Below are 27,290 nucleotides of genomic sequence, written 5' to 3'. Positions count from 1 at the left end.
CATAAGGCCTGTTCTCCAGCTCCTTCACCAGCTTCGTTGCTCTTCTCTGGACTCGCTCCAGATCCTCAACATCCTTCTTGTGGTGAGAGGCCCAGAACTGAACACAGGATTCAAGGAGCGGTCTCACCAGTGCCGAGTACAGAGGGAGGATAACCTCCCTGGAACTGCTGGTCAGTGACCTCTGACTTGCACCAGCAGTTCCTTGGGGCACAAAGACCTTTACTATTAAAAGTAAAAATCTTCCTGTCAAAAGTAAAAACATTCCAGGATTTTGCTTCATCTTTTTCTTCTCCAAACAGAAAATAAAATTTGTGCTATTTCTGCACTAGCTATGTGGATAGATTAATTCATAGAATCATAGAATGGTTTATGTTGGAAGAGACCTCAAAGATCATCCAGTTCCAACCCCCCTGCCATGGGCAGGGACACCTCCCACGTTACTCAAAGCCCCATCTAACCTGGCCTTGAACACCTTCAGGGATGGGGTAGCCACAAATTCTCTGGGCAACCTGGGCCAGGGCCTCACCACCCTCTCAGTAAAAAATTTCTTCCTAAGATCTAAGCTAAATCTCCCCTCTTTCAGCTAAACACTGTTAACCCTTGTCCTATCACTCTATGCCCTTGTAGCCCCTTCAGGTACTGGAAGGTCACTATAAGTTCGCCCGAGAGCCTTCTCTTCTCTAGGCTGAACATCTCCAACTCTCTCAGCCTGTCTTCATAGTAGAGGTGCTCCAGCCCTCTGATCTTCTTCATGGTCGCTCCAACAGGTCTATGTCCTCCTTATGTTGGGGACACCAGAGCTGAACACACTACTCCAGGTCGTGTCTCATGAGAGCAGAGTAGAGGGGCAGAATGACCTCCCTCGACCTCCTGCATACACTTCTTTTGATGCAGTCCAGGATATGATTGGCTTTCTGAGCTGCAAGTACACGTTGCACATGTTGAGTTTTTCATCCACCAGCGTCCCCAAGTCTTTCTCTTCAGGACTCTCCACTCAGCCTGTATTTGTGCTTGGGATTGCCCTGACCCAGGTGCAGGACCTTGCACTTGGCCTTGTTGAATGTCATGAGGTTCACACAGGCCCACCTCTCAAACCTGTCCAGGTCCCTCTGGATGGCATCTCTTCTCTCCAGTATGTTGACTGTGCCACAGAGCTTGGTGTAATCAGAAAAATTGCTGAGTGTGCCCTCAGTCCCACTGTCCATGTTAAATAATACCAGTCCCAATACTGACCCCTGAGGAACTCCACTGATCACTGGCCTCCACTTGGACACTGAACTGCTGAGTGTGACCATCCATCCAATTCCATATCCACTGAGTAGTCCATCTGTCAAATCCATATCCCTCCAATTTAGAGATAAGGATGTCATGTCAAATGCTTTGCACAGTCCAGGTAGATGATGTCGGTTACTCTTCCCTTATCCATCCATGCTGTAGCCCAGTCATAGAAGGTCACCAAATTTGTCAGGCACAATTTTCCCTTGATGAAGCCGTGTTGGATGTCACCAATCGCCTTATTTCCCATGTACCTCAGCAGAGTTTCCAGGAGGATCTGCTCCATGATCTTGCTGGGCACAGAGGTAGGACTGACCAGACTATAGTTCCCTGGGTCTTCCTTTTTTACATTTTTAAAAATGGGAGTTATGTTTCCCCTTTTCCAGTCAGTGGGCACTTCACCAGACTGCCGTGACTTCTCAAATATGATGGATAGGATACTGTGAGATACTGTGTCAAAGGCTTTACTAAAGTCCAGGTACACTACATTCACAGCCTTTCCCTCATCCAGTAAGTGGGTCACCTTGTCATAGAAGGCGATCAGTTTGGCAGGACCTGCCTTTCATTAACCTGTGCTGAGTGGGCCTGATCACCCAATTGTCCTGTGTGTGCTGTGAGATGGTACCCAAGATGACCTGCTTCATGACCTTCCCTGGCACCAAGGTCAGACTGACAGGCTTGGAGTTTCCCAGATCCTCCCTCAGACCCTTCTTGCAAATGGACGTAACATCTACCAGCCTCCAGTCAAGTGGAACTTCCCCAGTCAGCCAGGACTGCTGGGAGATGATGGAGAGGGGTTTGGTGAGCACCTCTGTCAGCTCCCTTAATACCCTTGGGCGGATCCCATCCGGCCCCATAGACTTATGGATATCTTTTTTGCCTAGCCGGTCTCTAACCAGTTCCTCTTGGATCAAGGGAGCTTTGTTCTGCTCTTCCTCCCTGTCTACTGGCTTGTGAGGGTGAGTACCCTGGGAACATCTCACCTTACTATTAAAGACTGAGGCAAAGAAGGCATTAAGCACCTCAGCCTTGTCCTCGTCCTTTGTCACTTTTGTTCCCCCTGCATCCAGTAAAGGATGGAGATTCTCCTCTAGATCTCCTAGTCGGCTCACTCACCAGTTGTGTCTGGAAGTTGTCTTCCACACACTCCAGAAACCTCCTGGACTGTTTCCTCTCTGCTGTATTATACTTCCAGCAGAAATCTGGTATGTTGAAGTCTACCACAAGGACAAGGGCTAGCAGTCAAGAGACTTCTCCCATTTGCTTATAGAATAACACGTCAGCCTCCTCACCCTGTCTGGGTGGTCTATAGCAGAGTCCCACCATAATATCTGCCTTATTAGGTACACCTCTGATTTTCGCCCATAGACATTCAACCCTATCATCACCGTCAACGGGTGATGGCTGTCGAAACTCTCTCTAACACAGAGGGCTACCCCACTGCCTCTCCTTCCTTGCCTATCTGGCCTGAAGAGTCTGTACCCTTCCATATCAGCCCTCCAGTTATGCGAGTCATCCCACCATGTTTCCGTGAGAACAATTATATCATAGTCCTTCCCAGTAATCATACATTGTCAGGGTTGTTCTATGTTTATTCCAGAACAAATTCTTGTAGATTAAGTCTGTTTGCTTCTATTTTGCATGTAATTATTCTAATAAAAATTATGTTAATCAGTTTATGATATTTATTCATCAAGTTTTGGACAGTAGTACAGGAGCTGACAAGGTACTTCATTCTGCCTTCACTTAGAGAAATTCATAGTAGTAAACCAAGTGTTGGGAAACTGAATTATTACAGAAAATAACATTTTTATATTTAGAAAGTTTTCTGAGAAGCTTTGAAGATCAGATACTTTTGGGAAACAACTTAAAATTTATTAAAATAAATTCCCCAGTGGTTCTAAGATTTGCTTGTTAAAGTATTTTTCAAAACATTGCACACATGAAAGCATATGCAATTGCACTGGTCATTTACGAGGTGTTTCTCCTGCATATCCTGATGAATTTGTGTGATGCTATAACAGTGAATGACTAATTGATAAGGGCTTTCCAAGGAGACTTTCAGTGATCAGATTACTTCTGATCTCAGACTCAAATTTCCCATATAATAGAAATAGCTCTCAAGTAGACTAGTTTCAGTGCATTTAAGTGTGCATTGCACTTACTTGCTATGACCATATTTTATTGAACTGTATTTTTAAAAGTGATATATCATTAACTACATTTGCCAATTTTCTTCCTTTCAAAAAGTATTTTCCTTACTTCTGCAGAGCTGCAGGTTGTATGCGACAAAACACTTACGAGTATTACTGAGAGCAAATGTAGAGTTCTTCAGCAACTGGGGAACTGAGTTACTGGTGACCCAGTTACACGACAAAAATAAAACTATTTCTTCTGAGGCACTTGATATTCTAGATGAGGTATGTGAAGACAAGGTGAGCATCCATTCCCTCTTCAACTTCTTTCTGTTATGCTACTCTGTAAGCTGTTCCCCAGCCCCTCACCTAGTAGCAAAGTAAAAGTACACAAGAAGCCACTGCTGACTTCCTTTCTTGACTGTCACTGATGGACTTCATAATAGTTCATAGATCCCTTGCTGAAAATACTATGGTATTAATGACAAGGAAATGTAAACTTTAGGTTTATGCTTACTTTTAAATATGAATTTACACTAATTAAGCTATTTTGATCATTATACTTTTCATAAAGGTGATATATATTAATGATGGGAAGGTACCTAAAGTGGATGATATTAGGATAAGGTTTAGTGCAGTTTGATATTTCTTTTTGTGAAAAACTTGCTGCCTCGTTGCTGTCAGACTGTTGCAATTATTGTGGTTTTAGAATTATCTAGTGCTTGGGTGTTCTTGATGCATTTTTAATTATTTTAGGCCAATCTTCATGCCCTTATCCAAATGAAACCAGCTCTTTCTCACCTTGGAGACAAAGGTTTGCTTCTACTCCTAAGGTAAATGCTGAATGTGCTGTTTGACCTTACACTGTGGAAGCAATAAGTGTTTGTTTTTATTCAAATCATGTGATTTAAGTGGAGAGCTGACTGTCTGATGTTACTTTACAGATTTCTGTCCATTCCAAAGGGGTTTTCGTATCTAAATGAAAGAGGTTATGTAGCAAAGCAAATGGAAAAGTGGCAAAAGGTAATACAAAGAATAAAACGCGTGCATTGGCTTGAAATTAGGAGAAGGAAGGGTGTGAATATGCAGGTTTAGAGGGTCAAAAATTATTAAAAATATTGTACATTCATATACCTATTGCTAATGCCAATTTTCCTCAGGAACTTATGATTTTGCTGCAAAAGGTTGACAGGGACTTACAGTTCCATAGCTCCTCTGTACACACATGCTTTGGATTTACCCAGACCTTTTATATAATTTTGATATTCCACCAAATATTTCAGGAGTGTAGTGACTTCCTGACTTTTCAAAATAGGTTATTGTGTAAGGTCTTATATAGAGAATTGTGGAAAAGAATACTACTTTTCAAGATGCCTATCACCTCTGGTTATCGAATCACAGAATTACTTAGGTTGGAAAAGAGCCTTAAGAGATCATCCAGTCCAACCGTTAACTTAACACTCTCAAGTCCACCACTAAACCATGTCCCTAAGCACCACATTTACCCATCCTTTAAATACCTCCAGGGATGGGGACTCAACCACTTCCCTGGGCAGCCTGTGCCAGTGCCTGAGAACCCTTTTGGTCAATAAATTTTTCATAATATCCAATATAAACCTCCCCTGGTGCAACTTGAGGCCATTTCCTCTCCTCCTGTCACTTGTTACTTGGTAAGAGAGACCAGCACCCACCTCACTACAACCTCCTTTTAGATAACTGTAGAGGGCAATAACGTCTTCCCTCAGTCTCTTCTTCTCTGGGCTAAACAACCCCGGTTCCCTCAGCTGTTCCTCCTAAGACTTGTTCTCTAGAACCTTCACCAGCTTCTCTGGACACACTCCAGCAACTCATTGTCCTTCTTGCTATGAGAGGCCCAAAACTGAACACAACTGAACAAGGTGCAGCCTCACCAGTGCTGAGTACAGGGGCACAATGCCTTCCCTAGTCCTGCTGGCCATGCCATTTCTGATACAAGAAAGAATGCTGTTGGCCTTCTTGGCCACCTGGGCACACTGCTGGCTCATGTTCAGCTGGCTTCCACCCAGCACCCCCAGATCCTTTTCCACTGGGCAGCTTTCAAGCCATTTGTCCCCAATTACTGCATGGGGTTGTTGTGACAAAAATGCAGGACCCGGCACTTGGTCTTGTTGAACCTCATACAGTTGGCCTCGTCCCACTGATCCATCCTGTACAGACCCCTCTGTAGAGCCTTCCTGCTCCCAAGCAGATCAACAGTCCTACCCAATTTGGTGTTGTCTGCAAAATTCCTGAGGGAGCACTTGATCCCCTTATCCAGATAATTGATAAAGATATTGAACCAAACTGGTGGGAAACACCACTTCTGATCAGCTGCCAACTGGATTTAACTCCATTATAAAGCAGATTTTCTTGCTTTGTGAGCAGCAAGTCCAGTGGTGCCTGTTGGCATATCAAACATATGTATGAGGAAGCAGTCCTCTACGCACTCCAGGAACTTGATGGATGACGTGAGCTGCTGTGTTGTTTTTCCAACAAATGTCCAGGTAGTTAAAGAACTAGGTTCTGTTGACCCAAAGGTTGCTTAAGTGACCCAAATATTGTTTCATTGACCTTGTCATCCTACTTTGGAGACCAGTAGTAGATGCTTTCTGCAAGATCCCCCTTGGAGATGACCCCTCCGAGTTTGACCCAGAGGCATTCACTAGGGCTTCCACAATTGCCATAGTTGACTCATATACATTCAAGGTTCTCCTTAACATAGAGCATGACTCCTCCTCCCCTTCTTCTTCCCTGCCTGTCTTTACAAAACAGCTTATAGCAATCCATTGTGATCCTCCAGTCACATGAGTTGTTCCACCATGTTTCAGTTACTCCTATGATATCATAACTTTTTGACTGGGCTTATTCTCCAGTTGGTTGCAAAGGTGTGAGCATTGCCACTTTGGACCCCATCCTCTGAGTCCTTCAGTTTAAAGCCCGCCTCACCAAGTTAACCAGCCTGATAGCAAAGATTCCCTTGCTTCTTCTTGACAGGTGGATCCCATCCCTCTCTAACAGGCTATAGCCATCAAAGAATTTCCCATTGTCATAAAAGCCAAAACCCTCACAATGGCACCAGCCACAAAGCCAGAAGTTAGCTTAACTGCGAGATTCTGAGTCTGATCAAAACCAAGAGAGAAGCATGCCAGAGATGGAAAAGCGGATGAATGCCTGTTGAGAACTACAAGGGCATTACCAGGGTGTGCAGAGGTTAGAAAAGCAAAAGCTCAGCACGAACTGAAATTGGCCAGAGGTCAAATACAACAAGAAAGGGTTCTTCAGGTACATAAACAACAAGCAGAAACAGAAGGCCCACTGTTAAACAGGAGAGGTGAATTGATCACCAACAACACTGAAAAGACAGAGATTCTCAACACTTTCTTCACCTCTGACTTTGCCAGCACTGTTGGGCCCCAGGCCTTGTGAGCAAAAATCCAGGTTGATGCAAACACAGATCCACCGTCAGTGACGAAGAAGAGTTGTTATGCGAACCAACTTACAGGAGCTCAATCCCTGCAAATCGATGGGCCCTGACAATATCTGCCTGAGGGTGTTAAGAGAGCTGGCTGATATCATTGCAAGGCCCCTCTGCAAAATCTTTGAGTAGTTGTGGAGATCAGGGGACGCCCCAGAAGACTGGAAGAAGGCTAATGTCACCCCCATCCACAAGAAGGGCTTAAAGGAGGATCCAGGAAACTATAGGCCCCTCAGTCTTGCTTCAGTCCCTGGGAAAGTTATGGAATGAATCCTCCTGGGGATTATCACAAGTCAAATGAAACGTGTGACTGGGAAAAGCCACCATCTGATTGTCTTCTATGACAGAGTAACCTGCTCAGTTGATGTGGGGCAAGCGATGGACATTGTCTACCTGGATTTCTCCAAGGGTTTGATAGGGCTTCCCACAGCCTACTCCTAGAAAAAACAATGTGTTATGGTTTAGACAAGTGATCTGTGCGATGGGTGAGGAACTGGCTGATAGGCCATACCCAGAGGGTGGTGGTAAATAGCTCCTTTTCAATCTAGCAACCAGTCACACGCGGGATACCCCAGGGATCGGTACTGGGCCCAATGCTGTTTAATATCTTCATAAGTGACCTGGATGATGGGATCAAGTGCACCCCGATGAAGCTTGCTAATGATACCAAACTGAGTGGGGAAGTGGACACTTTGGAAGGGAGAGCCACCCTGCAGGAAGATCTGGATAGGCTAGAAGAGTGGGCTAGCAAGAACCTTATGAAGTTCAACAAGGACAAATGTAAGGTCTTGCACCTGGGAAAACATAATCTAGAAGTGCAGCACAGGCTGGGATCTACCCAGCTGGGGAGCAGCTCTGTGGAAAGGGACCTGAGGGTCCTGGTGGACAACAAGCTCAATATGAGCGAACAGCATGCTGCTATGGCAAAGAAGGCCAACAGGATGCTGGGTTGCATCAACAAGGGCATCACCAGCAGAGATAAAGAAGTCATTATCCCACTGTGCTCAGTTTTGGTCCCCACTATACAAAAAAGATGTGGACAGGCTGGAGTGGGTCCACGGAAGGGCCACAGAGAGGATCAAAGGACCGGGAAGCCTGCCATATGAGGAAATGCTGAGAGAAGTGGGTTTGTTCAGCCTTGAGAAAAGAAGGCTTAGGGGAGACCTTATCACCATGCTCCAGTATTTAAAGGGTGGCTACAAAGAAGACAGACACTCCCTTTTTACAAGGAGCCACATTGAAAAGATATGGGGTAATGGGTACAAGTTACTCCTGAGGAGATTCTGATTGGACACAAGTGGAAAATTTTTCACATTGAGAACAATCAGCCATTGGGATAATCTCCCCAGGGAAGCAGTGAATTCCCCATCATTGGACACTTTTAAGATTCAACTGGACAGCATGCTGGGCCATCTTGTGTAGACTGTGCTTTTGCCAAGAAAGGTTGGACCAGATGATCCTTGAGGTTCCTTCCAACCTGGTATGCTATGATTCTATGAACACTGTTTTCAGCACAAATCCAAACCATAGCCCCATACCAGCTACTATGAAGAAAATTAACTCTATCTATCTCAGACAAAACCAGCATAACACCTCAAAGTCTGTGAATTAGGCTTATGCACATCATAATATTTCATGGTTTTCCCTTGCAATTAGCCAGAAGACTGCATTTTAAATGAGAGCTGAGTTTCTGATAGAAGGAGACAGGAGGCTGAGTGACAGACTGGTATGGGATATTGTCAGTGCCAGACCTCTATGAATTCTGTTTGTGAGATGTGGAATATTTCATAGGTGTCCATAGCTGGCGTGGACTCACGGTGATGCTGAGAGAAGCTTAACAGCTCCCAGGATTTAGTATTTCAGTTAATTTGCTAGTTCTTTTGGCAGGTACTTTTCTCTAACATAAAGAATTTTAAAAGTTGCTTTGTAGTGAGGCAATATCCAAAATTATATCTCAAATATTTTCTCTCTGCTTTGAGGAATTGTATTACATTGTATAAATACGGCTAAATTCAATTTATTAATTAAAAAGGTTACATGAAAACTCTTTTCTTAAAGGCCCTGAGTTGGTGGTCCAAATATACCAATAGCACAGACAGACAAGAGTTATGCTTCAATGAATGAAAATTTGCTTACAGGTTGTTGTGACTGATTTAAGGCATACCATTCCCATTGCAGAATTAGTCTCTGACACAGATTTTGCTCAGTTTCCAAATCAGTAATATGAACATTTAGCTACGCATTAGAAAAAAGGCAATCGATTTATTGGAGAATAGAAAACCACTAGTTCATCCTGCTCATAATTATTTTATGATCAAAATTCAAATTTTCATGTGTCAATGTGTGCTTCAAGTGATCAGGTGCTCTGTAAGGTTATTTACTACACTGTTCTGGAATGATTTGCATGGGGAATATGGGAAAGAGCTAACTGTCACAGGCCCAAATCATGCCATTTATACATATACAGTGGATGCAAATACCTAAGGAGTCAAACAGCAAGGGGACCTCCCTTTCTGGAGCTTTTCAAGAAGGTGTTTTTAGTTGTGAAAAGTGAATGGATATACAGAGAAATAGGGATAGTCTATTCAGCAGTTCTGGCCTGAGTTATGAGAACATCTGAGATTCAGCTCTGAGACAGAGAGGAGTGCAATGCTAGATCCTCATTCATATATATAAATTCAGCTGGAGGAGAAGGGACTAAGGGTACTTAATCCCAAGAGTTGTGGTCACCTTTCACATACAGCTCCAGAACATTAAAATAGTTCTAAGAGAACAATGGACTGTGTAAATTTGGTAACTCGAAGAAAAAATTTGCATAACTAGGATTTCTAAACTCATCACAGAGGCAGAAAGATTGAATTAAATTTCTGTTATGCTTAAAAGAAAACAAAAAATGCCAGTTGCTAAACATATGGATAAATATTTTTTCATTACTTCTTTGTTCTACAAAAGTAAAAATTGACAAAAGAGAGAGATTTGAATGAGCTTTAATTTTACTGAAACTAAAAAAAAAAACCCAAACCAAACCCAAACACACAAAAAGCCAACCAAAAACCAAAACCACAACAAAAAAACATTTCCTCCACTGTTTACTTATGTGCTCATTGATTTCAAACGTCTCCCAATGAAGCCATTCTATAAATTTTCAAGTACTTCAGTAAAACCTTATGTGATTAGGTCAGAGCAGGGTTTGGAGGTGGTATTTGTAAGCAGATGGAATATATTAGTTGTCCTATGGAACATATTGCTTGGGTTATAAGACATTTTTCATCCTTCTCGTTGTCAAGAAAAGACAAAATGAAATTATCCGTTCAGTGTTGCTACCTGCCATGCTTGATGGAAAATAGGACAAGAGAGAATGATCAGGAAAAAATTTTGTACGGAAAGGGTCATTGGGCACTGGAACAGGCTGCCCAGGGAGGTGATTGAGTCACCTTCCCTGGAGGTATTTAAAAGACGGGTGGATGAGGTGCTCAGAGACATGGTTTAGTGGTTGATAGGAATGGTTGGACTCGATGATCCGATAGGTCTTTTCCAACCTAGTGATTCTATGATTCTGTCATTCTGTGATTCTGTGATCTTGTATAAGTCTCCTGCCTGTCTGATGATCCTAACATATATTTTTAAGATATTAAAAATATCATGGGCTTTTATCAACATTTCCCCCTTTTGAGACATTTGAAGCCACTTGTCTTATACTACAGGCCTCATAAGTCTATCCAATTGCACATTTAAATTTTCTGTTACATGAACACAGCAAATATCTTTCACTATTTAAGTTAAAATACAAGGGACTTCAGAGGGAGAGTTTATCAGTCTGCGTAACCCTTTCTCCGACAATCTCACAAGAACGGAAATAAACCACTCAGCTTGTCAGGTTACAGCAACCACTGAGCAATCACACGTGGACAATTAATCTTATCCAGCTTGCTCCACACTGCTGTACTTGGGCTCTTATCAGCAATCTCGCAAAGACAATTAATATTGTCCAGCTTGCCGAGTTCAAATCAGAAACTCCCTTTAAATCCCCCTTAACAGTTAGTAGGATTCCTGAGGCTTGTATATGTGCGAACAAGTCAATTTATTATCACAGTTCTATTATAACAATTTGTGACTAAATAAGGGTTTGGTGGTGGCTGGGGATAAGATTATTTTTCATGAAAATATACTGAAATTAAAACACCCGAGCACAGACAGGAGTGATGTGCAGGTAAGAAATATGTCGTTAAGGTCAAAGTATAGAGAGATACTAATAATTAGCTTGATGTTAAGATATATATTTAGCACGCCTAACACAAGGGTCTTATCCCAAATGGCGGCCCAATTGGCAGGAGAAGATGGAGTCCAACCCGTCGGCTGATCCCAAAAGTTGCAATTACATTTCCCCCCCCAAATCACAGAATCACAGAATAACCAGGTTGGAAGAGACCCACCGGATCACCGAGTCCAACCGTTCCTACCAAACACTAAACCATATCCCTCAGCACCTCGTCCACCCGTGCCTTAAACACCTCCAGGGAAGGTGACTCAACCACCTCCCTGGGCAGCCTGTTCCAGTGCCCAATGACCCTTTCTGTAAAGAATTTTTTCCTAACGTCTAGCCTAAACCTCCCCTGGCGGAGCTTGAGGCCATTCCCTCTTGTCCTGTCCCCTGTCACTTGGGAGAAGAGGCCAGCACCCTCCTCTCTACAACGTCCTTTCATGTAGTTGTAGAGAGCAATGAGGTCACCCCTCAGCCTCCTCTTCTCCAGGCTAAACAACCCCAGCTCTCTCAGCCGCTCCTCATAAGGCCTGTTCTCCAGCCCTTTCACCAGCTTTGTTGCTCAAAATGTTCCCTTGTTTTCATTTTTATAATAACTCACACCTTTGGGCAGAGTTTTAGGTGGAGCTTGAGTGACTGAAGTCATTACGTTAAACACTGGTTTTTCAAGCAGGACCTTGCCTTTCCGAAACCCGTGCTGGGTGGGTCTGGTCACCTGGTTGTCCTGTATGTGCCGTGTGATGGCACTCAAGATGATCTGCTCCATAAACTTCCCCAGCACCGAGGTCAGCCTGACATGCCTGTAATTCCCTGGATCCTTTTTCTGGCCCTTGTAGATGGGTGTCACATTGGTAAGCTTGCAGTCTGCTGGGATGTCCCCGGTTATCCAGGACTGTTGATAAAGGATTTAATAAGTGGCTTGATGAGCACTTCTGCCAGCTCCTTCAGTACTCTTGGGTGGATCCCATCTGGCCCCATAGACTTGCAAATGTCTAGGTCGTGTAACAGATCACTTACCATTTCCTCTTGGATTATAGGGCTCCATTCTGCTCCCTGTCCCTGTCTTCTAGCTCAGGGGGCTGGGTACCCTGCGAACAACTGGTCTTGGTTGTTGCTAATTAAAGTTAAATCTAGATCTCATGAAGACAGAATTAGCTTATGCATTTTGGAAGTAACTGGGAACACAAGGCCCATAAAGAAAAACGCATCATTGTCATGACTAGAATAAAACCCTTCATAGGTTTATAGGGGTTTTTTTATATATATAATTGATTATAAGTGTTTGGTCTCATTCCTGTTGGCTTTTATGCAATTTTTTTACTATGTTATAAACCACTTCTCTAGGAATACTGAAATGCTTTGAGATTATTTGGATTAGTCAGATGTGAAGGATGTCTTTCTTTCTTTACTTTTTTAACAAATTCACTGAAATAATTATGGAATCAGTTGTTGACTCTCTGCAAACTCATTGTATGTATGAAGAGCAGTAATGTTAGTGAGCCTCACCTTCAAATTATAATTCAGCACTTCCATTGTTCTTTCCTTATGAAGTACCATACTATAAAAAACATTAACCACCTAAATGTGTTTTGTCAACCTTTGTCGACTTTTAGGAATATCACTTGAAGTATGTTGAATTGATTGAAGAACGACTTAATGAAGCACTTACAACTTATCACAAACCTGTTGATGGTGATAACTATGTTCATCGGAGCAACCAAAGGTAAACTCTCCAAAAGAATCCTGTTTGTCTGAAAAATCTCAAGAGTAATTAATTGCATTACACTGCAGTGCAATTTATTTTAAAGGAAAATTTCAGAAATCCTTGGAAAACATTTGATTTTTCTTTCTACCAGATTACAGCGACCACATGTCTACCTGCCGGTTCACCTTTATGGCCAACTGGTGCACCATAAAACAGGTTGCCATTTATTGGAGTCTCAGGTGAGGATAATCACTATTTATAACTTGAAAGATTATTGTAAACCTCTTAAAATATGATTTTAAAGAGATAGCATTTAAACAGTCATTGCAAAATAAATAGAGTATGAAAGTCTCAAGTTATTTGAGGCCAAAAAGTTGTGAAGGCAGTCTTTGACATCTAGTCTCATGTAAAATTCCTTCCTGACCACTGAAATATTAGAGAAATACCTTGCAACATTTTTCTTAAAATTACTAGCAAAAACTTAGAATGGAAAGTAACTCACCAATAGAAATAATTTCTCAATCTGTGTGTGAGTGAATTGTATATTGACAAGTAAAACCACCTATCCATTTATGCATACAAAAACATGGAGATGAGGGAATAAAATCTTCTTTCTAATATCCTGAAGAGCTAAGAAAGCCAATTCATAGCTGCTTAAATAAATTTACTTTTGATGTGAGTTTGCAAGATGATGTAATGAATTGTATATGATAAATCAACAAATTCAAGAGAAATCTTATATATTATAGAGTGTTAATCAAGTGAATCTGTTATCTTTATAAAATATGAATTAACCTGATGCAACCAGTGATAACGTTACCTGCATTACCATTGCTGTTAATTTATGATTATTATGCTAGAACTACCACTATTTTATTTTAAGGTACATACTTTAAATTATCACTTTACCTTTATTAAAACTACAAGAGAACCTGTTTTACTGAGGTCTCCTCTTTTTCACTTTCAACCGAGTATTTTTTTTTTGTTTTTCTCCTTCAGAATATTGTTACAGATCTAAGTTACACTGTTCATTCCCCAGTGCTGGATAAGTGGGAAGGAATTAAGCAACTGAAAGCAGCCCTTTGGGCCTTGGTTAGTAATAGACTTTCAATCTTTTTGCAGTTTTTTAATTCAGTTATGACTCTTAATTTTGAAATAACTAGGCAAAATCCCTTAAAACCATTATTTAGGGGTATTGTCATAAAATAACTGTGACTTTCCAAGTTAGTGGAAACTACCTTATCTGGACTTTCAAATGAAAATTGTTCACTGCATCTGTTTTGTTCTGAGTCTTTTAATAGTTGCTTTGTCTTTCTGGCTTGTTTTTTTTTGGAGGGGGGGTAGTAGTGGGGTGGTTTGATTTTTTGTTGTTTGTTTGGGGGAGGTGTGTCTTTTTTTTTGTTTTAAACCAAATAAAAATAACAGATTGCCACATGTAGTAATAGTATTACTATGGGACCAGTGGTTAGCCCTTGCTGTGATCTATTTTTAATATATTTACTGTGATGTTCCAAAATTCAGTTTTTCTGGAAGAAAGTTGGCTGCCAACTGTTGATGCATGTGATTGTATATGGTCATGACATCCCTGGTACTTGGGATAACATGGGGAAAACCTAGTGTCTGTGCCTATCTAAGCTATACTTCTAAAGTTGCTTTGCCACCTCAGTTGTTTGTCTACCTCTTTCTTGTCTTCCCCAAAGTTTATTTTGGAACATTTGTCCAAGGTAATTAGTACTGGAAGATGTTGTAGATATGTAATAAAATGCCTGTTTAAGAAGAATGTAAAGTGCGTGATTCATGAACATACTGCTGTCTGTAGTAGAACTAGTAAAATAAAGAATGCATAGTAGTTAACTGTGAGCCGTTTTAGGTATTATACATAGTGTCCCGAGTCCTTTTTTGGATTTGCATGACTAGGAAATGCCAAAAGTGTGCTCAAATCTCTAATTGCTTTGAGAAGATACGTCTTGAAACTTGTACCACCAACAAAGTGTCAAAAACTTTACATTGACAGTGCTGCAGATCACATAAGAATCAAAGCTTATTTGACAAACTGTTTTATTCCAGGGCAATATTGGATCATCAAATTGGGGTCTTAACTTGCTTCAAGAGGAGAATGTAATTCCCAATATAATGACACTCACGCAACATTGTGAGGTTCTCTCCGTTAGAGGGTATGTCTATCTGATTTATACATAAAATTTACAGATGGTAGTTCCAGTAGATTTTCAAATAGCCTTACCTAATTTATGTGAATGTAGTTTTGCCACTTACTCGGAAATCAGTTATTGAAGACCATTTATCAGCCTCAGTCCTATATAATCTCAGAATTGTATAGGAAATCTAAAAGAACATGCAGTAACCAAATGAAACATATGAAAAAAAAATATAAGCTACTTATTTCCTGGTTTAAGAACAATTAAAATATTTGCTACTTGTATCTCTGTTGGAATCAATTTATTGTTCCGTCATTTTTATTCAGTATCTTTTTTGAATTTTTAAAAGAAAGCATAAATAGATGGTCTTTTGCCTAATACTGCTAATGCATTAATGTTTTTCCTTTAAAAAAAGAGGTATTTTTCTACTTTATGTATCGGGCTCTTGTCATAATTATTTTTTTTTTAATAGTATATCATTCTCATGTATTTTAGTGCATTTCTTAAACTTCTATTGATTTACAAATAAAAATCAGAAACAAAAAGCTATTTGGCAATTCTGTGAAGTTTCTGCTGAACTGTATTGAAACTGTTTCCTTCAAGAGAAAAATAAGTTTAGTTAAATTAGATGCTTTTACTGTTGCTTTTTTTTTCCTATAAATACATTAAATACAGAACCTGTGTCTACGTGCTTGGTCTAATAGCCAAAACTAAACAAGGATGTGACATTTTGAAGCATCATAACTGGGATGCAGTGAGACACAGTCGTAAACAGCCTTGGCCAGTGGTCCCTGATGACATGGAGCAGCTCTGCAATGAACTTTCTTCTATACCCAGTACTCTGAGCTTGAACTCCGAGTCCACCAGTTCTAGGCATAACAGTGAAAGTGAATCTACACCTTCAAGTAAGTAACAACAAAAAACCTCAAACAAACAACACCCACCCCCCCAAAAAACCCCCCACGAAACTCCCCAACAAAACCAAACACCAAGCAAGCAACAAAACCAAAAAAACACCACAAAACAGTATTTTGATGTTCTTACTCACTTTTTGGCAGGATGAGTTTCAGGCAAGTGGTTTAAAGGTACTATAGCAAGAAAGAAGAGTACAAGCCATGAGACAGCTATATGCATTCAGAGAGACATAGTCAAGCAAGAAGGAAGAGAACAGTGTCTTAGATTTACATTTCATGTAAAAATAAGAAATTTTAATATTAGGTTAAGTTACTAGGTTTTTATGTGAAGTTGCTATCAAACCCTGCAAAAATCTCCATGCTTAGGTATAAAGATACATTTGCTTGTTTGTCCTCAAAGGAATATTTAGAATACATATTCTGTGTATACAGAAGCACTTAGATATATACAGTATGGCTGTATTTAAATTCTTGTATATTTTGTGTATCTAATACATTTTAACTTTGCTATTGATATTTGGAATTTAAATCTAGAAATATACCATATTTAGATATCATTAAAGGAGTGCATTAGTTGTAATCCTAGTACCTGGATATTTACACTGAAATATGATAGCATGGAAGGGTTTTTTTGAAGCAATTAGATCTTCTGCTCAAGTACTCCTGAAGATAATTTATTTACAGTACTAAGTTCTGCAGAAAAAATGTTGAATTAAAATTTTGGTAAAACACATAGCCTTCTATTTTAGCTTTTATATAATTGCTTACTTTTTCGCAAAATAGTTTATACACTTTGAAGAAATATCCATTTTGAGTTACAAAGTCTCATATTATTTCAGGTATGTTCATCATGGAGGATGACCATTTTGGTAGTACTTCCACTAGTATGTTCTTCCTAGATATTACTGAAGATGCAGAACAAATATTTTATGACAGACCTGGACCTTCAAAAGACAAAGATCGTAGTCCCTTTTCTTTTTTTTCCTCTAGCAGACTTGTGAAAAATCGTATTCTAAACTCTCTTACTCTACCTAATAAAAAACATAGAAGTGATCCAAAAGCAGGAAAGCTGACATCTGACAGTAAATCAAGCCTGAGGCGAAATCGTACTGTAACAGAACCTTCCAGTAGCATAGACGTTCCTGCTGGGGAAGAATTCAACCCTGTTTTTAGAATTCCGAAAATCCAGACTTTACATTTAGAAGCTTCATTTGCCAGAAATAAGCATGTGGAAGATACTCATAGAACTCCAAATATTGGAGAAAATGATCTGAAGCTGCCAAAAGATATTGGAAATGAAATTCACCATGAAAACACAAGCAGAGAAAGGCTAATAGGAGATGGTACTACACAAACACATTTCAAGAGTCGTAGCTTAAGTTTTAATACAGATACCACAACAAGTGGCATAAGCTCAATGAGCTCTAGCCCTTCAAAGGAGACTGTAGGTGTGGACACTACAAACATAGATACTGACTGTGGAAGTTTGAGTACTGTGGTAAGCACAAAAACAGTTAAACCAAGTCCCTGTTCAACACCACAGTCAGACCATATGCCTCTTTCAAAATCCAACTCTGTATCCTTGGTATCCCCAGGATCTTCTCATACACTCCCCCGAAGAGCCCAGTCTCTTAAGGCTCCTTCTCTTGCTACAATAAAAAGTCTTGCGTACTATAACTTTAGCTACACAAGTTCTCGAGATGCCTTTGGCTATGCCACACTAAAACGCTTACAACAGCAGAGAATGCATCCTTCACTGTCTCACTCCGAAGCCCTAGCATCTCCAGCAAAGGATGTGCTATTTACTGACACTATTACCATGAAGTCTGGCAGCCTGAATTCTCGGTTGACCCCAAGCCGGTAAGAGATTATGTGTGTTTCTTATTTCAAAGCTGTAAAAGCAATTTAATAAGGAAAATATCTTTCAAATATGTTTTTCCAACATCATCTAAAAGTGACAGAGTGACAGTTGTTGCAGGATGATTCATAACTTTGCTGAAAAGAAGTATCAGTATAAGAAGAATACGCTAATGAGAAGTCTGAACTTAGTAAGTGCTGTCAGAGAAATGCAGCTTTCATAGCTGTCCTCAGTCTCTTTAATGCTGTTAGTGACAAAGGAGTATGTTTCCTTCTATCCCATTTGCTTCCTGTTTAATTTTATTTAATATTTAAATGCAATTGCACTGCTAACATTACTAAAGTTGCAATCACACGAAACTGCTCCTGCAGTCAGAGCAGTATTTCAGAAGAGAATTTTCTCGATCAAACTTGGCAAGGTTTTAGGACAGGGACTACTGCCAATATGGAATCATAGAATCATTAAGGTTGGAAAAGACCGCAAAGATCATTCCAACACCACCATGCCTACTAAACCATGCCTCCAAGTGCCATGTCTGCACTTGTTTTGAACACCTCCAGAGATGGAGACCCCACCACTCCCCTGGGCAGCTTCTTCCAGTGGGTAAAGAATTTTTTCCTAATATCCAATCTAAACCACCCATACAAGGACAGGATGAGAGAGTTGGGGTTGTTCATCCCAGAGAGGAGAAGGCTCCAAGGAGACTTTATAGCAACCTCCTAGTACCTGAAATGGGCCTACAAGAAAGCTGTGGAGGGACTTTTTACAAAGGCATGTAGCGATAGGACGAGAGGCAATGGCTTTAAAGACTTAGAAGAAGACTTAGACTAGACATAAGGAGGAATTTCTACACAATGAGGGTGGTGAGGCACTGGAACAGTTTGCCCAGGGAAGGTGTGGCTGCCCCATCCCTGGAGGTGTTCAAGGCCAGGTTGGATGGAGCCTTGGGCAGCCTGATCTAGTGGGACGTGTCCCTTCCCATCACAGGTGGGTTTGAACTGTATGATCTTTAAGGTCCCTTCCAGCCCAGGCCATTCCATGATTCTATGAATAACAGAATCGTTTCGGATAGAAAAGACCTTTAAGATCATTTAACTATAAACCATAGCACTGCCATGTCCACTACTAAACCATGGCCCTAAGTGCCATATCTACCCATCTTTGAAATACCTCCAGGGATGGTGACTCTACCACTTCCCTGGGCAGCCTATTCCAGTGCTTGAGAACCCTTTCAGTGAAGTAATATTTCCTAATATCCAATCTAAACCTCCCCCAGTGCAATTTGAGGCTATCTCCTCTCCTATCTCTTGTTGCTTGGGAGAAGAGACCAACACCCACCTCACTACAGCCTCCTTTCAGGTAGCTGAAGGGAGCAATAAGTTCTCCCCTCGGCCTCCTCTTCTCCAGGCTAAACAGCCTCAGTTCCCTCAGCCGTTCCTCATAAGACTTGTTCTCCAGCCCCTTCAGCCTTTGTGCCCTTCTCTGGAGACGCTCTAGGACTTCAATGTCCTTCTTATACTCAGGGGCCCAAAACTGAACACATGATTTGAGGTGTGGCCTCACTGATGTTGAGAACGGGGGAAGGACGACTTCCCTAGTCCTACTGGCCACACCATTTTTTATACAAGCCAGGATGCCGTTCACCCTCTTGCCACCTGAGCACACTGCTGGCTCATCTTCAGCCAGCAGCACCCCCAGGTCCTTTTCTGTCGGGCAGCTTTCCAGCCACTCTTCCCCAAGCCTGTAGTGTTGCATGGGGTTGTCGTGGCCCAAGTGCAGGACCCTCTGTAGAGCCTTTCTGTCCTCAAGCAGATCAATGCTTCTACTCAACTCGGTGCTGACTGCAAACTTCCTGATGAAGCACTCAATCCCCTCACTCAGATCATTGATACAGATATTGAAGAGATATATGTGGTGTATTAACAGGCACGGACTCAGGTTTCATTTCAAGCTAAAACCAAGTTTATTGTTACAAGCTCATATTTATACCTTAGTGAAAATGTCAACAACGGTCCCACAAGTCCTTCATAAAAATTTCCACAGCATGTTCTTCTCCTTCCAAGCTCCTCGTGACCACTGTTATTGTTTTCATGCCTTCTTGGTTTTGCCACTGATGTTGATTCTTCTCAGGCCGGAGGCTCGCTGGTTATCAAAGCTCTCTGCACTCTATCTCCAGAGGCCCAGCAACACTCATGGTCATTTTTTGCTCAGCATCTCTTCTGACAGATATATATGCTGTTTGGACTCTTTGGGTAAAGAATTTTTACCTAATATCCAATCTAAAGCTCCCCTGGCGCAACTTGAAGCCATCTCCTCTCATCTAATTATTTGTGATTTAGGAGAAGAGGCCAGCACCCTCCTCTCCACAACCTCCTTTCAGGTAGTTGTAGAGAGCAATGAGGTCTCCCCTCAGCCTCCTCTTCTCAAGGCTAAACAACCCCAGTTCCCTCAGCCGCTCCTCATATGACTTGTTCTCCAGCCCCTTCACCAGCTTCATTGCCCTTCTCTGGACACGCTCCAGCACCTCAATGTCCTTCTTCTACTGAGGGGCCCAGAAGTGAACAGAGAATTCAAGCTGTGGCCTCACCAGTGCTAAGTACAGGGGAACGATCACTTCCGTGGTCCTGCTGGCCACACTGTTTCTTATACAAGCCAGGATGCTGTTGGCTCATGTTCAACCAGCTGTCCTTTTCTGCCAGGCAGCTTTCCAGCCGCTCTTCCCCAAGCCTGAAGTGTTGCATGGCCCAAGTGCAAGACCCTCTGTAGAGCCATCCTGTCCTCAAACAGATCAACACTCCTATGCAACTTGGTGCTGACTGCAAACTTCCCGATGAAGCACTCGATCCCCTCGCACAGATCATTGATGAAGACATTGAAGAGAACTGGCCCAAACACCAAGCCCAGGGGAACATCACTTGTGACCAGCTGCCAACTGGATTTAACTCCTTTCACCACAACTCTCTGGGCTCAGCCATCCAGCCAGATTTTTACCCAGCACAGAGCACACCCATATAAGCCATGAGCAGCCAGTTTCTCCAGGAGAATGCTGTGGGAAATGGTATCAAAGGCCTTACTACAGTCCAGGTGGACAACATCCACAGCATTTCCCTCATCCACTACATGGGTCCACTGGTCATAGAAGGAGATCAGGTTAGTCAGGCAGGACCTTCCCTTCCTAAACCCATGCTGTTTGGGCTTTCTTACCTGGTTATCTTATTTTTGCCATTTGATGGCACTCAAGACGATCTCCTCCATAACCTTCCCCAGCACCAGGTCAGGCTGACAGGCCTATAGTTCCCCGGGTCCTCCTTCCCACCCCTCCTATAGATGGGGGTCACATTGGCAAGCCTCCATTTCACTGGGACCTCCCCTGTTAGCCAAGACTGCTGGTCACTGACAGAGAATAACTTGGTGAGCACTTCTGTCAGCTCCCTCAGTAGCCTTCGGTGAATCCCATCTCGCGTCATAGATTTGCGAATATCTAGGTGGAGTAGCAGGTCACCAACCACTTCCACTTGTATTATGGGGGCTCCATTCTGCTCCCTGTCTTCCAGCTCAGGGGGCTGGGTACCCTGAGAACAACTGGTCTGACTATTAAACACTGGAGCAAAGAAGGCATTGAGTATCTCAGCCTTTTCCTCATCCTTCATCTCTACGTTTCCCCCCCCATCCACTAAAGGCTGGAGATTCTCTTTATTCCTCCTTTTGCTGCTGATATGTTTATAGAAACATTCTTATTGTCCTTCACAGCAGTAGCCAGAGTAAGTTCTAGTTGAGCTTTGTCCCTTCTATTTTTTTCCTTGTCTAAGTCATGGGCTGACAGCTTCTCTAGGAGAATGCTGTGGGAAATGGTGTCAAAGGCTTTACTGAAGCCGAGGTAGATAACATCCACAGCCTTTCCCTCATCCACTAGGTGGGTCACCTGGTCATAGAGGGAGATCAGGTTGGTCAAGCAGGACCTGCCTTTCATGAACCCATGTGGGCTGGGCCTGATCCCCTGGGTGACCTGCACATGCCTGGTCAGTGCGCTCAAGATGAACTGCTCCATAATCTTTCCTGGTACCGATGTCAGGCTGACAGGCCTGTAATTCCCTGGATCCTCTTTCTGGTCCTTCTTGTAGATGGGTGTCACATTGGCAAGCTTCCAGTTAACTGGGACCTCCCCTGTTAGCCAGGACTGCTGATAAATGATGGAGAGTGGCTTGGCAAGCTCCTCTGCCAGCTCCCTCAGTATGCTTGGGTAGATCCCATCTGGGCCAATAGACTTGTGATTGTCCGGGTGGTGTAGCAGGTCGTTGACTGCTTCCTCCTGGATTATGAGGGGTTTATCCTGCTCTCTGTCCCTGTCTTCCAGCTCAGGGGGCTGAATACCCTGGGGATAATTGGTCCAACTGTTAAAGATGGAGACAAAGAAGGCATTAAGCACCTCAGCCTTTTCCTCATCCTTGGTAGCAATGTTTCCCCCCTCATCCAGTAAAGGAGAAGGAGATTCTCCTTCGTTCTCTTTTTGTTATTGATGTATTTGTAAAAACATTTTTTGTTCTCTCTTACAACAGTGGCCAGATTGAATTCTAGCTGGGCTTTTGCCTTTCTGATTTTCTCCCTGCATGACCTAACGAGGTCCCTGTACCCTTCTTGAGGTGCCTGCCCCTTCTTCCAAAGGTGGGAAACTCTTTTTTTCTCCTGGAGTTCCAGCAAAAGCTCCCTGTTCAGCCAGGCCGGTCGTTTTCCCCATCAGTTTGTCTTGCAGTGCATGGGGACAGTCTGCTCCTGCGCCTTTAAGACTTCCTTCTTGAAGAATGTCCAGCCTTCCTGGACCCCTTTGCCCTTCAGGACTGTTTCCCAATGGACTCTCTCAACCAGTAACCGGGAGCCCATGGCAGTGGTTCTGACTCCCCTCATTCCTTCACCAAGAATCAAGAACTCCGTCATTTCATGGTTGCTAAGCCCAAGACGGCCTCTGATCACCACAACTCCCACCAGTCCTTCTCTGTTTGTAAACAGCAGGTCAAGCAAGGCATCTCTCCTGTTAGGCTCCCTTACCATCTGTATAAAAAAATTATCTTCCAATATGCTGTATTGCTATTCACTGTAGCACTGAAGCCAGTGTTGAGATACTGGTACCACTGATATGAATGAGAGTTTGGCTTCTTAGCTACAACAGAGCAAAGATTTTATTCGTATGTTTTGTTTTTAGATTGCAGTGTCACCTCTTCAGCTCTGAGTAACATTAGATCTTCTGAAGACTTATTAGATAGTTATCTATGATATATAGTTTGTGATATTGGTACTGTTCATAGCTGCTTGTCAGTGCTTAACAACTTTCTCTTAAAACCTCTTCTACTTCACAAACTTTTCCTTTCAAAGCAACTTTTAGCCAGTGGATTTGATTTTTCAGATTATTATTGAAAGGGAAAACATACTTTCTATCCCTGTTTTTACCTAAATATCCTGTCTCACATGAGAAGAAAGGGAGAAGTTACCAGCACATTAGTCACTTCCTTACTGCCCAGAAGAGCCCATTTGCTGATTTTTTGTCCACATACCCAGTTGAGTCTTTATAGTGCATCTATAGTGCCTGTTTATTACTACTAGTTTCCTTCCTGATTAAGAACAACATTAATTTTTTAATATTTTCACATAATTCTTCAAAGATGTCGCAAAAAGTTAAGTTTTGTTCCCTTTGTTCAGTTAAGTTAGAACTAGACTGAGTGTGCTGATTCAATTAAGGATGATTCAGTAGTTAAGCTGCACCATCCTGGAAATCAGAAGTGCTGTTCCTTGCTCTGTAACTGGTTTCCTGTGCTAACGAAGGAACAAATCCGTGTAATTTCAGTGGCAGTACAGATTCTGTGGCTGTCATCATGCTGTACCTTTCCTTGCCATCATACCCTTGATAAGCAAAGCAGCCTTGCTGCACTGGACTCATCCTGAGACTCAGCATGCAGTCTAATACTAACAGTATTCCTGGTTCTTAGCTGTTCATGATCTCTCTTATCAGTGGTTAGGTGCAAGGCTTTGACCTGACCTGTTTAACATTGAATTGAAATGACTGGAGTGCTCGTATCTCTTAATTGTAATATGCCAGAATGAGAGATTTACCAAGATTATGATTTATTATTTCAATGTTACAGGTTCATGAAAGCTTTAAGTTATGCTTCATTAGATAAAGAAGATTTATTAAGTCCTATTAACCAAAACACACTTCAGCATTCCTCCTCTGTTCGCTCCATGGTTTCTAATGCTACATATGGTAGCTCTGATGATTACATTGGCCTTGCCCTCCCAGTGGATATCAATGAAATATTTCAGGTATGTATGTGATAACTTAATGGATTCATTTATATTTTCATACCAGAAAGTAGTTAGCTGTTGCATTATCATCAGAATAGATTAGGTCTACAGAAATGAGGAAAACAGGATGTGGTACTTTCAAGGAATACGTTTTGGAGAACAAGAGTTAGTTTTCTAATCCTGTTTTAGAAAAATTATACTCTGTTTTGTATTATTAGGCAAATAACGACACAGACTAGGTTAGAAGTGTGTTAAACAGTGGTAGCATAAATATGCTGTCATAAGATTTTTAGCTGACAGCTAGCTTTTATACTGGTCTGTGGGCATTTGCTAATATCTCTTTAGCCAAGTAATTGATATCTTCATTGGTCAACCATAAATGATGTGAATAATCCCACAGTAAACTTCCTGCTACTGTATTTTCTGCTACCATGATCCTGATTTAATATTACTTTATTTGTATATCTATCATCATTGCATTAAATTATATTGTCTTTACTTAACCTCACAGATATATTTCTTTAAGATAAAACTGGTTATCTTAAGTGCCTTCCTCTCTCTACTTAGTTAAAACACATTTCCATCTAACAAACTAACGCATCACAATGTTTAATATTCAGTGGCTTCCTTATCTTTAGCTTACTTAGTCTTTGCCTTTCAAACCTAAATTTCTTTCTTACTGATCCCAAAAAACTACAAAACTAGAACAAAAGCAAGATTTCCATCAAACCTACTCTTATTTTCCCTTTATGAAATTACTATTTTATTTCTCTCTCTTCCACAGTCTTATTCCTCACTTTTTTTCTCTCAACTCTTTTTTGTAGAGTTGACATGTCTCAACTCTGCAGTATCTTACAGGCAACATTTTAGATGTCCTGGGTGGCTTTGCTCTACTTTTCCCATATCTCCAGTGTTGTAGTGTGTTTGTGAACAGATCATGAATAGCCACATCCATTAATAGCCACTGGTTTCCTTACAGCCTGTCACCACTATGTTTTACCAATTACTGACTATTCACAAGCCTTGCTTAATAAATGTTCATTTACAAATTCATGTTTTTCTCTGTGGCTTTCCTTTGCTACTCAGAAGCCCATTCTTAATTTCCTCCTGCAATTCTATCTTTTTCCTCAAGTAAAAAATTGACAACTATTCATTTCCTCATTAAAAAAATATTTTTCCTTTGTGTATATTTATCACCTGTGCTAATTTTAATTTTCATTTGAATATTCCAGGTAAAGGAAACACCATATTTCCAGAAGAAAAGCACACCTCCATTTGATGACCACGGAGCTAGGATCTTTGCACCTGATGCATGAGGTATTGGTTTTGTTCCTTTTCTGTACCTATCTATTGTTTGTTTGTACATTAAGTGAGGTGTTGGGGTTTATTTGTTGATTTTTCTTTACAGAAAAGATTATTTTTAGCTGTTAATTTTTGAGAGCTGTTCTGGATTCGGGATAGTGGGCTATTAATTCCCTGGTTTGCATAACGTGGTGTTGCTTCAAAGCTTGATCCAGCTCTAATAAACTAAGAAGGAAAATCTTCATATCTTTGATTATAATATGAGCTAATGTTAACTGAAGACTGGTAGTGATATTGCATTGAAGAAAGTAACAAAATTTAAACTAAGATAAAATGTATGCCACATATATATCGAGCTGTTATATTTTTACTCCCCTTTGATTACATGTGAATTTACAGGAACCGATAAAGGTTAGGTGTGTATTTCAGAAAGTAAATGTCATCTTTCTGTGATGTTTCTGTGACAATTGATCAGTGGAGGGAATGGAACATGGTACAAGAAAACTGCAAGTGCTCTGTGATGCCTGGCTTGTTCTGGAATGTGCTCTTTACTCCAGAACAGTCAGAAATCTGTAGGGCATCAATATGTATTTTTACAGTAGGACAGCTAAAAAAAATATTGATACTGGTCCTGAAGTAGTATAGTATAGCTGTTAGTTGCTTCTTAGTTAACTGGGACTTTATTACAAGCACTTGGAATGTCCAAATAGATACATCTTACTGATTTTTTTCTCTTTTGTGTTGTTTATGTAATATATAAAGATGATTTTTCGGAAAGTGTATTTCTGTAGTTTACTGAGTTTCAGTGTCAAGTAATGCCTGTTCAAAATTGTGTTTGATGGTATTTTCCACCCCGAGGAAGAGCATGTCATGAAAGTGTCTTTGGCTTGTTTCTGCACTGTTGAGTCTAGTTTTACCCTATTACAGGCACTAAGTGACAGTTTTTTAAATTGTGTTTGTATCTTCATTGGTGTATGTGTCATTTATACATAGTATAAATGCATATATATATATATACACACACATTAGTATTATTGCACTAATCTCATTTGATACTATGAAAACTCATAACACATTCATGTTACATGGATATTAACATTACTTATGTTGATATAATGTCAGGATTTACCACATATCATCTTACAGTATGTGTGCTTAGAGGCTGAATTCTGTCCTTTGCAATATTTTGTTGTGTATGATAAGCCAGGACTAAAATGTGATGTTTATTTCCTGAATGATAACAAATCTTGGGAGCTTAACAATTAAAAAAAAAAGTTTCTAGATCTTCACACATACCCTTCCCAGCCTTAAAAGAGGAAATTTAATTGAAATAATGTTTTATTAACTGTTCATTGTGTGGTTTTGTCTTTTCTGATGTCTAATTGCTTATCTACAGGTGTTCCATCAGGTACAAGTGATGTTGTCAAAAGTCCTTTTCAGATCCTCCGACAGCAGATCAGTCTCACAGAAATAATGAATACCAGTCATTCAGATGCCTCTCAGTTTTTGGAAAATACAGAGGATACAGGGTTACAGGAGCACACGGATGAGAACTGCCTTTACTGTGCCTGCATTAAAATACTGGCTTATCAGCCTACCAACAAAGTGAATTCTTCATATAGTCATACAGGTTTGTGTTCCTTGTGAGGAAGTGTGATAAAACTGAATGAAAATATAGAATTTTGTTCATCTTTGAAACTGATGAATCTGTAAGGCTTTTTGTTGTGATTTTCTTGTGTTGTTTTTTTTTTCTTACAGACTATTGACCTTGAAATTAATTCTCCTTAATAAGCTCACTATATAACCATCATTTCCATCTTTTCTGTTTCTAGTGGTATTAGTAGTTAAATATTCTAAAAGCTTATCAAAATATAAAATTCAAAACCTTATTTAGTAC

At 40.9% G+C, this 27,290-nt stretch overlaps 1 protein-coding gene across 1 annotated transcript in view; it reads left to right on the top strand.

Moving 5' to 3' along the window:
• LOC138732926 (rapamycin-insensitive companion of mTOR-like) overlaps positions 1-26,891 on the top strand; it is a 77,883-nt gene extending 50,992 nt beyond the window's left edge. Inside the window, exons 15-26 of the mRNA XM_069879707.1 lie at positions 3,546-3,710; positions 4,167-4,243; positions 4,355-4,433; positions 12,778-12,887; positions 13,021-13,108; positions 13,869-13,961; positions 14,937-15,043; positions 15,701-15,930; positions 16,779-17,799; positions 23,932-24,109; positions 25,324-25,408; positions 26,790-26,891. Coding sequence (XP_069735808.1) covers positions 3,546-3,710; positions 4,167-4,243; positions 4,355-4,433; positions 12,778-12,887; positions 13,021-13,108; positions 13,869-13,961; positions 14,937-15,043; positions 15,701-15,930; positions 16,779-17,799; positions 23,932-24,109; positions 25,324-25,407 — 2,232 coding nt within the window. The 3' untranslated portion in view covers position 25,408; positions 26,790-26,891. The remainder of the gene's footprint in view (positions 1-3,545; positions 3,711-4,166; positions 4,244-4,354; positions 4,434-12,777; positions 12,888-13,020; positions 13,109-13,868; positions 13,962-14,936; positions 15,044-15,700; positions 15,931-16,778; positions 17,800-23,931; positions 24,110-25,323; positions 25,409-26,789) is intronic.
• The last annotated feature ends 399 nt before the right edge of the window (positions 26,892-27,290 follow it).

This window comes from Phaenicophaeus curvirostris, chromosome W (genome assembly GCF_032191515.1).
Source record: "Phaenicophaeus curvirostris isolate KB17595 chromosome W, BPBGC_Pcur_1.0, whole genome shotgun sequence".
Classification (NCBI taxonomy): Eukaryota; Metazoa; Chordata; class Aves; order Cuculiformes; family Cuculidae; genus Phaenicophaeus; species Phaenicophaeus curvirostris.
The sequence above is the reverse complement of the archived record's forward strand: the minus strand, read 5'-3'. Positions and strand labels throughout refer to the sequence as shown.